This window comes from Acomys russatus, chromosome 9, assembly GCF_903995435.1.
Source record: "Acomys russatus chromosome 9, mAcoRus1.1, whole genome shotgun sequence".
Classification (NCBI taxonomy): Eukaryota; Metazoa; Chordata; class Mammalia; order Rodentia; family Muridae; genus Acomys; species Acomys russatus.
In genome coordinates, this window is record NC_067145.1 from 65,700,508 (window position 1) to 65,716,785 (window position 16,278).

The 16,278-nt window shown below is 41.2% G+C and overlaps 1 protein-coding gene across 1 annotated transcript in view; it reads right to left on the reverse strand.

Annotated features, from left to right (window-relative positions):
- Ryr2 (ryanodine receptor 2) overlaps nucleotides 1-16,278 on the reverse strand; it is a 561,576-nt gene that overhangs the window by 45,503 nt on the left and 499,795 nt on the right. The window contains 3 exon segments of the mRNA XM_051151477.1: nucleotides 1,889-2,017; nucleotides 3,880-3,968; nucleotides 5,329-5,409. Coding sequence (XP_051007434.1) covers nucleotides 1,889-2,017; nucleotides 3,880-3,968; nucleotides 5,329-5,409 — 299 coding nt within the window.

Here is a 16,278-nt window from a genome sequence, read left to right on the forward strand (position 1 = left end):
GGAGGGGGCTACAATCGGGATGTAAAGCGAATGAATAAAAAAAAATTATTTCTTAATTTTTAAAAAATTCTAAAAGATAAAGAGCCTCCTTAACACAATCCTGACATAAAAATCAAATATAAGTCTGATCATTCATCTTGATGTTGACCAGTCAACTACTGTGTGTAGATTGTTTTGCCTCCCTGGCCCTGCAGACAGGGAGAGCAACTCTGAGTGGCCAGCCTGCCATCTTCTGCAGCTCTTTCTGCCAGCTTGTTGATGGACACCTTCTATTTTAGGAAATGAGAAATAATGGTAATTAAGATGGAAAATGACATTATGCAATGTCACCTATACACACCCTTTAAAGCTGAAAGGAAAGTAGTGTACATGCCAGAACCTGCTCACCCCTAGGCTGTTTGCTTCTGGGGGCTGGTAGCCAATCTGAACACAGGTTCTTAAATGCTATGATTTAATTGTTTCTGTGCAACTTCAGCCTCCAGGTCACTGGGACACTATAAAATGTGTGTTGATGACCCAGTTTCTCTTTTCTTTCTGTTCCCTTGTATTTCCTGAGTGCCCAACAGTTACTCCAGGCCCTAGAAATACAATATGCCCAAACCACTCCTATAGAGGGTAAGTCATATCTAGGTGTCCTTAACGACCAGTTTCACTGTGTATAACTGTATGCCTCCAGCTCATATTTTAGTGCAGACACTGATAAAGAGAATGCAAAGAATGAATAGGGGGGCTGGGGAGATAGATAAGAGGCTAAGAATGCTTGTGCTCTTCCAGAGGGCCCAGGTTCAATTCCCAGCACCCACATGGTAGCTCACAATTGCTTGTAACTCCAGCTCCAGGGGATCTGACATCCTTTTCTGGCTTCCTTGGGCACCTCCCCAGGCATAAAAAAAAAAAAAAAAACAAATACAGAAATTTATATATATATATACACACACACACATATATACACACACACAAATAAAAATGTATTTTTAAGTCAATAGGAATATGGAGTGTATTTTAGATACAATACATTTTCTATGGAATTCAATGGTAACTGGTTAAGTTCCCTCTCTCTCTCTCTCTCTCTCTCTCTCTCTCTCTCTCTCTCTCTCTCTCTCTCTCTCTCTCTCTCTCTCTCTCTCTCTCTCACACACACACACACACACACACACACATCTATCTTTCCATCTATCTATAACTACTGGAGTTTGAACCTTGAGCTTCATACATACTAAGCATATGTTTTTGCCTTTGAGCTATATTTTCTTGCCTTTTTGATTTTTTATTTTGAGACAGGGCCTCACTAAGTTGCCCAGGTTAGCCCAGAACTCACTCTGCAACCCTGGCAGGCCTTGAATTTGAGATTTTTCTACCTCATTGTTGGGTTTCAGACCTGGAAGAAGTAGCTGGGGTTCCTATTTAACATATCAAAGCAGACCTGGCCTCTGGGTTCTCCCAGCATCCCTGTTTGCAAGGTAAGGCTGGCACACCCCACCCTCTGCCCAGAACTCTCCAGCCCAGGGGCTGGGCTGTCCCTCGCCCAGAAGCTCTTCCCTATAGAATCCACACATTTTGGTCTCTCTCTGCATTTCTCTCTCCTCTCCTGTGCACACTTTCTCTTTCTCTCTCTGCTTATCCCACCTCTGATTTCCCTAGCCCCATTCCTTGAGACCAGTGAACCCTCTGCCCGAGAGCTGTTTCCAAATAAAGCTGCTTTTATATTTTTAATTCAGCTTGAATTCTCTTATTTCATTGGCGGAGAAAACCCACAGCCTGATTAGCTGGAATGGCAGGTCTGTGCCACCAGGCCCAGTTCAGAAACGCCTCTTTAAAACAGGTTTGGTTTGTTTGTTTGCTTGTTTGTTTTCCTTTCTTTAAATAGAGAAAACGTTTGGGTGTTTACCTGGATGTACTCCGTGAGTGTGTTAAACACCTGCTTCGCCACTTGGATGGCTTTGGAGAAGTTGCGCTGGCCCTGCTCATCTATGACGTCTTTCCCAGAGTAGTACCAATAGAAGTCACTAATGGATTCCTGGAAGACAGAGACCTTGTGTGCAATGGCACCAGCACAGACAGAGAACTTAGATACATCAGCAGGCTTCCCACGTGCAGAGTGCAGAAAACCCCCGACCACGCCCAGCAACACCTCTATCCAAATAACAAGCAGAAAACTTAGCTTTGGGAATTATTTTCTGATTACCTTGAATTTGACAAGTAACAATTCAGGCAGAGTGATGTATTTGTCCACTGAGTGAAATGAAATGTTTATAATGTGAGCCTGGCAAGAAGACAGGCCACGGAACAATGTTTTCAGGATCACAGACACTAGCCCTCCTTTTTCTCCAGAGGAGCCAGGAGTATTTCAGCAAGGCGATTCCATGGCGGTGCTCCTAGCCTCGGTAGCTAAGGACAGTGGCTGGCCTGCTCATGTCACTGAAAACCAACTTCTGGGAGACTGACATTCACTGATGCATTCCGCATTTGGCGAGGTCGCCACTGACTAAACGGATGAAATAATTTTGTTGAACCTATGAACTACATTTGAGTTTTGTGATATAGTCTTAAAGAACTTACAGATATGTGTGTGTGTGTGTGTGTGTGTGTGTGTGTGTGTGTGTACATATATTAAATGACTTTTGATATTTGCTTCATAATGGACTTTTCTCCCACCAAGGAGAGGAAGGATGGGAAGAAGGAAGGAAGGAAGGAAGGAAAGAAAGAAAGAAAGAAAGAAAGAAAGAAAGAAAGAAGGAGAGACTAAGGGAGAGTGGGAGGGAGGAAGAGAGAAAAAGAGAGGGGAAGAGCAAAAGAAGGGATAAAGATGAAGAAGAGTACAGCAGAGTAGAGGAGGAGAGAAGAGTAGAGGAGAAGAGAAGAAGACAGGAGAGGAGAGGAGAGAAAACAGATTAAAATGGTCATACATTTTTATTATCAGAGGAAGACAGGCCTGGCTTGGTAATGCTATGTTATAATCCCAGCTATTGGGCCATTTTAATCCCTTTTTCCCTTCCTTCCTACTTCCCATCCTTCCTTTCTTTGGTGGGAGAAAAGTCCGTTATGAAGCAAATATATCAGAAGGCATTACTAAATACATACCTGTAAGTTCTTTAAGACTATGTGCTTTTTCCTTAATGCCTAAGACAAATATCATAAGCTTAAGGGTTTTCTGGGATAGAGCGTAAGTTCAAGGCTTCGGGTTAGAATACTGGTAACATAGGGAGAATAATTTGTTTTAAACATTAAGGAAAAATCTGGAAGTTTGAACTTCTTTATTTTCATGCACTTGTTTGTTTAATACTGGGCCTTACTCTCCTTCAGGAAAGTGAGAGAAATAAAACCTTGACAGAGCTGCTTTTGTTGCACAGCTGCACCCCCTTCTGCTCCAGCCTGGTAAACAGGCTAAATGTAATTATAGTGGCTGAAGAATTTTTAAGCAGCAAGGTATTAAGGTAAAATGTAAGTCAGTGAAAATATTAAGACAATTGTAAAACTGAGCTTGGAAGATCAGGGTTGAGTGCACAGTAGCAATGAGATGAACTCTCTTTCCTATTTTTTAGGAATGTCTCAAATGCTCTCCCAGACATGTCTCAACTAAAGACTCAGGAACCGTGTGTCAGAGTGCTTCACAAAAGGAATTTAACATACCACTGACCTCAAAATGAGAGGTGGCAAGACAACACTCTCTGTTTTACAGAGATAAAACAATGTGTATTTCAGAGGTCAGGGTCAGAGGTCAAGGTATGGCCCACATTCCCCTAAGAATTGTGGGAAGGCTATAATCAGAGATAAAGCCTACACCATATCTAGCCATCCATCCACACACAGTCAAACTCATGCAACAGCATGCCTGCAGCTGGCCAGCTGACCCCTGCGGCTGGCAGCTGTGCCACTTACCTGAACTCGGAGGAGGTAGTCCACGGTAGAGATGATGATGTTAACGGTTGTGTTGTTACCAGTCTGAGTTCTCAGGTAATTTTGAAAATCTACATAAGAGCAAAACTCCTTATTAAGACCCTCTCAGAAGTGCAAAATAAGGTGACTCTACAAGTCAATGACACCCCTAACCGTACATTAGGGTGGCCAAAGGTAGCGTTGTGTCTGATCCTTTGAGCATAAAATTGCTAGCATCTCCTATGAACCACTGATTAACTAGGGGTAGAGAGCCTGCCTCCTATGTGTAAGACCCGGGCTTGATTTCCAACCACATAAATGAAAACCAAAGTGAGTGGTCATCCTCTAAACAAGCCCCACAGAACGCCAGTGCTCAACTCGCGCTAAGACAGTGCTAGCATCATCTAACCCTCATGTCCCAGGGCTCCCCGTCTATAAATGACTGACCTGGGTTCCATTGTGAGGACATAAAACAGAATTATTTATTCAGGCATTTTATGTTCTCAAGTACTACACAAAGTATTTAAAAAACAAAGACAGGAGTGAGTCCTGCCTTTTTGGACCTGCAATCTGGACAAGAGCTGGGCATGGAAATTAGGAATAGAAATACGCCAAGCAAGCTGGGCATGGTGGTGCATGCCTTTAATCCCAGCACTCAGGGAGGCAGAGACTGGCAGATCTCTGGGAGTTTGAAGACAGCTTAGTCTACAAAGTGAGTCCATAATGGCCAAGGCTACATAGAGAAACAATGTCTTGAAAAAAAAAAAAAAAAAAAAAAAAAAAAAAAAAGAAAGAAAGAAAAAGAAAAAAGACACCAAGCAATGTAAGCAAGTGTACATCAATGTCAGTAAAACCAGTACAAAGATGCAGCCACCCACATTACTGTAAAGTTATTATTGTTGCTAATATCAATGCTAATATCAGTAGTAATTATTATTTATTAATTTTCACATCCTTTGTTTTCACTAGCATTACAATAATGGGAATAACCAAGCAAAGCTGGGCACATGGTGCACACCTGTAATCTCAACACTTGGGTGGAGAAGGGTGAAGGAGGCTGGCATACACAGCCAGTTTGGGGACAGCCAAGCTACATAGTGAGACTCTGTCTCACAAACTGGACAGGAGAGAGTGAGGAGAAGTATAGGGACTCGGGAAAGGGAGTGATTAAGAGTGGAGGAGGGAGAGGAAGGAGAGGGAGAGAGGGGAGAGAGAAGGAAAAGGAGGAGAGAAAGGGGGAGGGTGGGCCGAAAGAGCTATCTAAAGATGCTGAAAGCATCAGTGGCACCTACCAACTGCACAGCACGGTGCTCAGTGCCTACAAAACAATGCTCAAGAGAGCTACCCCACCAACCCATAAGATGAACCCCAGTTGGAAGTCATGGGATTCTGCTGTCAGAGTTGCAAATGTCACTTCCTTGGCGTCATCAGCCGGGCCTGCAGATCACCCACCTGAGTTGTGGCCCTCACAGAGCAGCTGTAGGAACCGGAAGAGGTCACAGGTGAACTCATCATCCTGCAGCACCTTCTCTCCTGTGGGAAGGGCAGAGGATGAACGTGACCACCCCAGGCGGCCTCCCTCTCGCCCCCACCTCCAGCACTTGCATACCCAGCTAGTAGCTTTCTGCACCCAGAGCAGAACCAAGTCCCAGCCATCACGCTTCTATCTGAAGCTCCTGGGATCATGCGCTTGGCAGATAGATGTACTTTTTCTTTATTAGAAAAGAACAGGTAGGTCTTAAAACTCAGGGTTCCCTCTTTCGGAGGCAGCAGCATGGGTTGGCAACATTTTACAAATAACCCAAAGGTTGAAACTTCCTTCCCCGCTACCCTGTGTTATGAACAGCCACGGACTCTACATCTTTTATAAATATTACACTCGCTTTGCTCCCAAGTGACAAAGCCACTAACATATCCACAAAACATCACCAAGGGCTTCTTTTAATAAATCACAATTAAAAGGTCTTCGTGAATACTGTCAACTGCTGGAGATGGTCAACTCACTTTATTTTTTTCATCAACTTGGTAACTGAAAAAAAATCAGTACCTCAGGTGTCTCACATAGAGATAAGTCTATTGAGTGGTGTTTCCAGAGGACAGGGAGCATAGTCCATGTGAAACCCCCCAAAAGACTTGGGGGCTCAGCTGGGAGCTGATTGCTAGCATAGAAAGGTAAAAAAAAAGACAAGATGGACAGCCCATGGGCAGAAGCCACGTTGAATTATAAAAACTACAAATACTTCATGACTCAGGATGAGGATTCAGGAAAGGGCTTGACCCCTTACCTATTTTGCAATTCACAATCACAGTTTCCTTCAAGACACAAAAACACAAGGAAAGAAACAAACACAAAACAGCATCACACAAATGCAAACTGATTGTTAAAGCAAAAATGTGCAGCTAGAAAAAATGTCAAAGTTATGAATGCCTTCTTGGGAATGTATATTTATTTAGAAAGCAAAATGACCAAAAAGGAAAAAAAAAAAGCTGTTTCACCAGTGAATGGATGTACTGATGTATTTAAATAAAATAATAACTTCACAGGCTGGAAATAGTTTAGGTTGAGAAAGAACACTATGCAACTAATGCTCATGTACTTAGCGAGAAAAATGAAGGATCATGGAGACAAGAGAGCTGATGGACTTACCAGTCCGTAGTCTGTGACTTTCAAAGTGAGAGGCTTTGTATAATGGTAAGGGTAGGAAGCAAAACCATTTTGATGACTAATATAAACATTAAAAAAGTATATATAATCATTGTACTTGTTTCCCTATTCACCCCCAAGATATGATAAAATTGCCAAGTGTACCAATCTAATGATGCAGCAAGTTCAAAGATTAAAAGGAACCTCCACACATGGCTGATAAGTCCATTCCTCAAGGCTTAGGTCCATGATAGGAGAACAGTTTAGGCTGATAGACAAGCTAAACTCTCCACTGATGATTCTGGGTATCATTTTTCATGAGCCATATAAATCAGAAGACTCTTCAAAATGATATCAAAATGAAAAAAAAAAAAGCCATGAGTTCATTCAGACATATTAATTCTTTCCCTGTGAGCCCATTGATATATTTTTATTTCAGAAAATGGAAAATAGCATATGTACATATGTTCAAAATATCAATGGCAAATATTTAAGCCTTGTGGCAAGTATTCAGAAAAATGAACTCTAAAGTAAAAATATGGAGGTAGTCTACTTGTGTGCCTAGTGTGCAATAAATTATAACCAAACTCATTATTGTTGGCATAATCGTGTTTTCTTGACTATAAGCTGAAATACATACAAGAAACGTCACTTATTTAAGGACACTGCACACAGCAGAGGGATGGGGAAGAGGTGGGAAGGATGGGAGGGAATGGCTGAAGCCTCTGCTCACTGTCAGTGATGCCAAGTGTGTGCCAGGATGCTTCTGCTTCACGAACTCACTACCTGTCAACTAAAATGCTGCCATCGCCCATGCTGCCAACATGTGGTCTAGTAACGGAGACAGAAGACGGCTTTATGTCTGCAGGTGGTGCACAATCAACAAGTCTGTTTTGTGATCTATGCAAAAGAAATCCCTCTGTCAGCAGCAAACTAAGATAAATAAATAAGTAATGTAGTGGGGGAGTTAGATGGAGTTGAAAGTGCTTTTACAGTCTTGGGATATCTGCAAGGGTCACATGAGGGCTGATGTGAATATGATGAAAAATATCCCTCCGCTTAAGATGTCTGATATCATCACACAGAGGGACCTGTTTAGATGCTGTTGTTTGTGAGGAGTCTGTTCTATGCATCTCAGTTCTTTCCATCTATAAAACAAGGCTATCAGGTACCCTGCCAGCAGCTCTTCGTCTGCACTATGCTTATAAATTGTAAAAAGGAAAAATTTTAAAGGTTGCCACGACCACGAGGAACAGTGGTGATGACATAGTAAAGATGCAAGCAACACACCTTTACAAGAGATTATTATTTGTCTACATTTAATTGTATGGATAGCTTATGAAAATTTCCCTCATTGAAAGGGGGCTACATATTCACAACATTTTACATTTTTACTGTGAAGAAACCACATAGACCTCCTTCACGTAAATTAAGACTGAAACAGTGATTCCACTTTTCTGTGACCTAATTAAGATAACACACTGTCATTCTTATAGGTGCTTTGCCTGGGTTATTCAACAAATGAGTATCTGTTAAGTTCAGTAAGACATGTGTGCTAAGGGCTGAGAGGTGTGTCTGTGGTCTGTGTGTAGAAGTAGGGATTATTCAAAATCACCATGACACAGTTTGAGGTTGTTAGCCTCTTTTAGCTTGGTTCAGTTGTTACTAACATTAATGAATAATTAATTGGCAATACTTATAAGTAGAGGCATAAATTTAATGACATATGTGAAAATTCTATTTAGTACGCACATAAAAATAACTGAAAAGGGATAGATCCCAAAGAGTAGTGTTCCCATTGTGGTAGGAGTCTATCACATCAATGTATCTAATGATGAGTACCATAACATTGTCTGCATCAAAGGAATTTCCCTACAATCCCTCATTTAAATGAATCTCAGAAATGCCCCATGGCAATGGAGAAAATTACATTCAAATTGGTTTTCAGAGGACTTAAGTATACTTTTTGTGTGATGTCAAAGCTGAAGAATTCATACTGAAAATACTATTAAGTAGTAGAAACTTGGGTCTTTTATTGCATGGTTTTAGTTCTAATATCACCTTTTAAGCAGCTTATTCATAATGTCTGTAGTTACCTTACAGTTTAGCTAGCAAATAACTCCTTAAAAATGGATTAACAGTTCACATTTTTAGTGACCATGAGTTTGTGCTAGAAATATGATTCCATTTGAGGCTTATAATAATATAAATTATGTAGGTATAATCTTTTTTGTAATTCAAGAGAACACTTGGAATGTAGGGAACTTGACTAACTCCATATAGCCATTAGCTGGTAAAAGATCTGGGCCCAGTGGTTGTCAATAAGCATCCACAGGTCTCTTCCAGGCCAGATGCCCTTTCAGATGAACAGTGCCTCAACCTGAATAGCCCACAGTCTAGTGGAAGAGGCAGGGAACAGTGTTTTTCCAGATTACATGGTCTTCCTGAATCCAGTGCATCAGCCCATCTAGACTTTGTAAAGTTAATATCAGTAACAATTAAAATCTTTGGCAACCATCATGTATACTGTATGTTCTTCATGTTATGGACTTATCCCAAGGAAACTGTCTTCAATTTGTGGCTTTGGGGGAATGAGATGGTTTGCACTGACTGTCAATCGGGCAGTCTAAAATCACCTAGAGGATGAACGCTGGGCATGCCTGTGGGGGATTATCTTGATTACATGGGAAGACCTGTCTTGAGTGTGCACAGTAGTGTTTCCTGAGTAACAAATCCTAGACTGTATACATAAAACAAGAGGTTTAACTATGCATAACATCCAGTGTGCTGTTTTTGGACCATGGTTGGCTTTAAAGTAACCAGAAATTCAAGCTCCTGCTGCCTTGACTTCCCATCATGGTGGACTGTGCCCCTGAACTGTGAGCCAAAAGTGAGCCCTTTCTCCCTTAAGTTGCCCCTGTCAGGATATTTGATCACAGCAAAAGGAAAATAAACCAATACAAGGAGTATCTTGCATTTTTTTTTTTTATCCTACTTTGCTATGGAGAAGAACAAACTCCTCATTCTCCTTTTGTGTCTTGGCAATCAAGTTGGCTGAAATTCATAAAGGAGCTTTGAAATTTACAAAGCACAGAAGGTGTGTGCTGGTTGATTTATGTCAACTTGACACAGCTAGAGTTATTTTTAGAAAAGGGAGACTCAGTTGAAAAAAAACTATCCCCACAAGACTGGCCTATGGCAAGCCTGTGGTATGTTTTCTTGATTGAAGCTTGATTACGAGTAGGCACAGAGGACTGTGGGAAGTACTACCCATGAGCAGATGGTGATGGGTGCATAAGAAAGAAGGTTGAGCAAGTAGTTGGGCAACAAGCGAGCAAGCAGCACTCCTCCATTGCCTCTGTTTCAGTTTCTACCTAGGTTCCTGCCATTAGTCCCTGCTCTGACTTTCCTCAGTGATAGAGTGTGGATTGCAAACACTTTCTTCCCCGAGCTGTTTTGGTCATGGTGTTCAGTTACAGCAAGAGAAACCTACGACAAGGAGCAAATGTAAAGCTTCAAAGCAATGAAGCCATAGGCCACACAGCTTAAGCTCTTAAAACAGTGTATTTTAGTAGGATGTCATCTGTAACAACCTATAAATTCCACAGGACCCATGCACTAAAACTGAGTTAGTGAGAGACTGTGTGCACAAGAAGTTCCTATTTCAGAGGCCAGGACAATAAAAAAGACAGCAGGCTATCTGAGCATTTTGCTACTCAAGTGGATTGAAGTAGCTGCAGGCAATTTCCAAAGTCATCTCTGGGAGATTACTTCTCTTATACCCAGAACTCTGACATTTTGGTGGCCACTTTTTCCCTCTGAAATTCTTACTATACTTCATTATTTTTATTCTTCAGCATGCTAGCTCACTTCCCTCCCTTTAGACAGTGATCACCTTCATCCACAATGTTACTTTAAAATCCAAACGCACCAATCCAGTGAAAACACTCTCTAGATAAACAGTTCTATTCCTTTAATGATGAAAAGTCTGCCCTAAGGATGTTACTACATTCTGTCACTAGACATACCGACAGGAAAGAATAAATTACAGCCACTATCTCTGGAGGAGCCCTGGCCCACTTATAGAGAAATCTGTGTACTTTAATGTCAGGGCGGCCCTCTAGATACATTCTTCTACAGGTGATGTTAGGCCCTTCATGCCAGGTGGGTCTTCTAACCCTGCACACAATGTCACTTATTTAAGGGTCTGCTATGATGCTAGGAAGAAACAAAAGGTTAAAGGGTAAAGAAGATCTTCTGTGGTTTCCCATTTTTTTCCTGAAACCCACCTACTTGATGTTTCTACCAATGTATTTAAAATACTTTTATTTATGATGTCCTTTGTTCTGTTAACTATTAAAAAAAAACTTCATGAAACTGTTACCAACACTGGAGTATGGTACTTGGAGTGACCTAAATCTGTGATCCCAGATCACATTCTCTCAAGGTTGGCTCAAGAATCGGCTCTCTCCTATTCTTTTTGAGGTATTCCTTAGGTTTTTAAAAATTCTGATATCATTAACACTCTTTCTACTGTTTACAGTAATCAAGTAATCTCTTGAATCTGACTAGATCATTCACAATCTTCAGAAACTAAACTCTTTTTTTTTTTAGTTTTTTGTTAATTTATTCTTGTTACATCTCAATGGTTATCCCATCCCTTGTGTCCTCCCATTCCTCCCTCCTTCCCACTTTTCCCTTATTCCCCTCCCCTATGACTGTTCCTGAGGGGGATTTCCTCCCTGTGTATATGCTCATAGGGTATCAAGTCTCTTCTTGGTAACCTGCTATCCTTCCTCTGAGTGCCACCAGGTCTCCCCCTCCAGGGGACATGGTCAAATGTGAGGCACCAGAGTTCGTGTGAAACTAAACTCTTATGTGTTGTTCCTCTACTAGGAGTCTCTGGCTTTGCAGGCTCTCACTTCAGGTTAGATTTTACCCCTATTGTGACAAGTGATGAGCTCAGCTGGAGGGGTTTCCAGTAAGTCCACTCATACCAAAAGCCTGCGCTGAAGCTGCGTGATTGTAAATACCTATATAACATGGAAGTCTCCAAAGCTTCCCCTCCAGTGCCTGTGACACCGGCCAGCACTTATCAGACATTCAGATTCCAATAGGTGCCTCAAGATTTAAAAGAAAACTTACTTGGTTCTATGAACCAAGATCAAAGTCTTTCCCAAAGACAAGGAGTAGAATAAAGTATATAGGGCATCAAGATTCATGTGTGGATGGAATCTAAAAAGAAAGAAAACTAGTACATGGTGAAACAATAAGACAAATTTTATATAAGAGTCAAGGTAGCCAGTCCTTCAAGATTAATACACTCTTGATTTAATTAATTAAAAGTTAATCTTTGTTGCTTTAACCTCATATGAATTTCGCAGGTTCAATAAATATTAAAACTTCAGGGTAAAATAAATTTTAATTAGAGCTGAGATTGGAGAGGTTTGTTTGCAATTTAATGTTTGTGGGGGAATTTAGTTTTAATCAAACAAATTCTATAGTATCAGATCAGCTTCAAAGTTTTATTTTGCCTGTGACATCCACATGACAATCAAAAGCACAGTTTCATCTGCTAATCTCCAGAAGAGTTTTTCAAAGAATCAAACCTACACTTTCAAGTTTCCGATAATGAGGTCAAATGCCTCTGATAAAGAACAATCTATAATCCCAAAGATGGAATAAAAATATTCACATAGGAATTGCCTATTTATTCATCTGTTTGTTTGTTTGTTTGTTTCTGAGACAGGGTCTCACTGTATAGTCCCAGCTGTCCTGGAACTCAGGACGCAAAACAGCGTAGCCTTGAACTCACAGATGTATATTTGCCTCTGCCTCCCAAGAGCTGGGATTAAAGGCATGCACCACTATGCCAAGCTGGCATAATGTGATTTGTGAGAACCTATGTGAATATAAAAAATACAGAGAGGCAGAAAGAGCAATACTGAGTACACCACACAGCCGCCAAATAGAGTTGGTGAAGGCTTTCTGCTTTTCCTCTGGGTTTTAGTTTGGTTGTTTTTTTGTTTGTTTGTTTGTCTGGGGGTTTAGCTTTGTTTTGTTTTGTTTGATAGATTGATTTTAATTGGGGAGTAAATGCTGTTGTCAGAATCGGAGACATTTGGTAGAGAACAGGAGCAGCAGAGGAGATGGGAGCAAACTAACATGGCCACAACCACAGTAAAAAAAACCAAAAACAAAACCAAGAATATACATCATTAGTCCAGAATGTTGATACACAACCCTGAAACTAACCCCTGGTTCCTAATGGTATTCCTTATCTGACTAGGAATAGAAAAAGAAAGATTTTGAAGCTTTGCACAAGAAGTGCAAAAATTGGCTCCGCTCACAGAATTCACCGGCTCACCAGAATGAAGCAGCATGCCATATTTCCACCTTGGCCTTGCAGCATAGCTGTGTGGTGTCCACTAAGTCAGGCCACCTTCCTGACGCCTCTGTCTCCTCACCCATAAGAACCGGCCCACAGCTTCTCTGATTGGCGGAGCTGTGGGCAACAGACCCTCCATTCGTGTGAGTTGGTGAATTCTGGTCATATTATCTCCACACCAGGAACAGGCACCATTCTGTGAAAATTGTTATCAGACTGAGATGTGAGCTGGTCATCACTTCCATCGTGCTCAGCCTCTGTGGTGTGAGCCTTGAATGGAGAATGGAGATTTTTCAAAAGGATGACAAATTTTCCTTCCCTGAAGAGATATGAGCTTTTAAAGAAACCAATGGGCTGAGCACAGCAATGATGGACACACACCCAAAGTGAGTCACTACAAGAACTCTTAAAGCAAAGTTGGAGATGGGGTAGTACTTCCAGGGATCTGGGGTCAGTGGAATGTTCCAGTATGTCTTTTTGTTCAAAAGGCCTTGTCGACATACTAGGCACCACTAAATAAGTAAATAAATAAATAACCTCACCCCCCCCCCTTTTCTTCCATTGTTCCTGAGCTTTTCCCTTCAGGGGTCACAGACACTGTCTCTTTGAAGAGTAAAATGGTGGCATGACACTGCTTTGCGTTGTTCTTTAAATTTAGTCCCAAGGACAAAAATTAGCTTTTATGCCAAAGGACTTTTTAAGTCCATGAACTTTTCAAAGGAAGAGAAAAAGACTCTGTAGACTACGGGAAGGCCAGTGACAGAGGACACTTGGCTGGTCCTAAGCTACTATCCCATATGTGTCACAGATTGCCATGCACTTGGTACAGTCATAAAGCCACAACATGTTCATGATGGACACGCCACAGGTGGATGCGCACACACATCCGAGGGCCCCTTCATTCACACGGCAGTTGCAAACACTGGGCCCTTGAGGGCCATTGTGTAAATGAAAGACAGACCAGGGAACAAATTAAAACAATGTTATTTAAATCATGTGGCTCCTTCATATCTTGTATATGAATAATTGTCCAACTAAGTAAGACAAAAAGAAAGAAGACAACTGGGTTTATAAATATTAAACAAAGCAACAGGATGCAGGATAGACATTAAGTAATCTAGTCACCAAAATGGACAATATGAAGGGAAAAAAAATGGACAACACATTCACTACCAAGTAAGTACACACAGGTAACCCCAGACAAAAAGCAAGTAAACAGACAGCAGCCTGGTTTGAATAGTTACCACGCTCATGAGTGATGACTGAGGAAAGGAAGGTGGTAGATGACAGTGTTGAAAGAAAAGGAAATGGAAAAGAGAAAGAGGGGTTTTTCATTTACTACTTGTAAGGAAATAGAATAGAAAAGAGGTTCATTAATCCAGGTAATCTGTGTGTGATATGGAAAATAACGCAGAGACAAAGCAAACCTCTAAACGAGGCATGTTCATGACAGTCGCACCCGAGTGGCCACTGTCATGGCCTTTCTGCTTGGGAACTAAAACCCTGTTCATCTAATCCATAGGAGGGAGCCCCTGTGTGTCAAGTCCACCTCTGGCTCACCCAGGGGCAAGTTCCCTGTGGTCTCTCTTTCTTTTGTTGGAAATGATTGATTTTTTTCTTTTCCCACTTCCTGTTCTGTATGCGTATGGTGAATGCAGTGTGTGTGTGTGTGTGTGTGTGTGTGTGTGCGTGTGTGTGTGTGTGTGTGTATGCAGAGGTTTGAAGTTGATGTTGGCAATTATCTTCAATACCGAGTCCATTTTATTCACTGACTCAAGCCCTCTGAGTCAAACCCAGTGATCATCTATAGGGCTTGTCTTGTTAGCCAGATTGCTCCAGGGAGCCCCTGTCTTGCCCTTTAAGGCTAGACTTACAGGTGTACCACTGTGCTCACCCAGCATGTATGTGAGTTCTGGGTATCAAACCCTGGTCCTCACACTTGTGAGGTAAGCGCTTTAGCCAATGAGCCATCTCCCGGGTCCCTGAGATGGATATAAACAGACAGACAATAAGACTGAAGAACTAGATTTTGTTCAGGGGATGAAACCAATAAGTTCAGGAGAAACTAAATTAATTTAAAATTGGAACCCAGGGAGTGAAATTTGGACAGAAAATTCATTTACTTATTGGCATTATATAGCACTCAGGATTCTGAGATGCCAGAGGCTGGGAGGGAATTGCCCTGAGGTTTCTACTATCTCTTTTTTTTCCATGTAGCCCTGGGGCAAGACATCATCAGAAGGTTTAGAATGGTGCTGGTGATCTTCTTGAAAGGAGGGAACTATATTAAAGGACCAGAACGCTTGAAGGTGATGGCTGGACCTACCTATGAAAATGTAACAGATTAAACAATACAGAAGCCGCATGGGCTTTTTGAGGTCACAATTTGTCTCAGAGACAAAAGCTGGGGTATATTGGAAAAGAAGTGGCTCTTTTTCCTATTGCTGAGAACAAAAATGCAGAGACACAAAAGGGTTAGGTCATTCAACAATATTTCAGATTGGCTGGGGGAAAGCTACAAAAGACAGATGGTACAACATTTGTTTTTTGAAATAGAATTAATTCAAGAAAGGATGCAATGTTCCAAAACTAATCTGCTGCCACTGTGCCAAGTCTGGGTCAGAACAAGCAAACAGAAGCAGAAAAGCAGGCAAGGTCCGACAGACACTAAAAAGGCTTAAACATCATACATAAAAGAATTAAAAAATCAACTGAAACAAAAAATTGAAGATGACTGTTCTTAATAAACATTCTTAAAATAAATGGGATATACCACTGATGACTCCTGCCTTCAGGGCATTACATGGAAATCTTTCTATTGATAGAAACATCCTATAGTGGCATGAACTCTGGGGCATGTCTGAATAAAGCAAACACAATTACTGAAATATAAAAACAACTCTGATTCAAAAAAAATCAAACAAGATCTGGACTTGAAAAGATGAAAGAAGAATAAACATGCCAGGTATTGGGGGAGGGGACAGATTGAAGGAGGTGAATAGGTAATTGTCCTAAGGAGGAAGAAAATGAGCCTAGAGCTGCTGAAATGGCCAAAGAAGTTGAAATGTTATTTCTTCTTGCAGGCACTTTGATTTTGCTGACAGTTATCCAATACGGGTTGTTATCTCTTCTTAGTCTTTTATCTCTTTGTGACTATCCAACTAGGAGAAAGGGCATCAACAGTAGTGTCAGGATTAGTGTGAAATATAGGTCTTAGACATATGGCCCATGCGAACTTTGAAGTGAGCTCTTCAGCATGTTATTGGAAAGTGTGTTATTTGAAAACATCCCTGGCTTTCCCTGCTTGAAAACATAGTTGCAAATGAACACACAGGAGGAGGAGCAGAGGTGGGGACCCTCCCATTGCAGC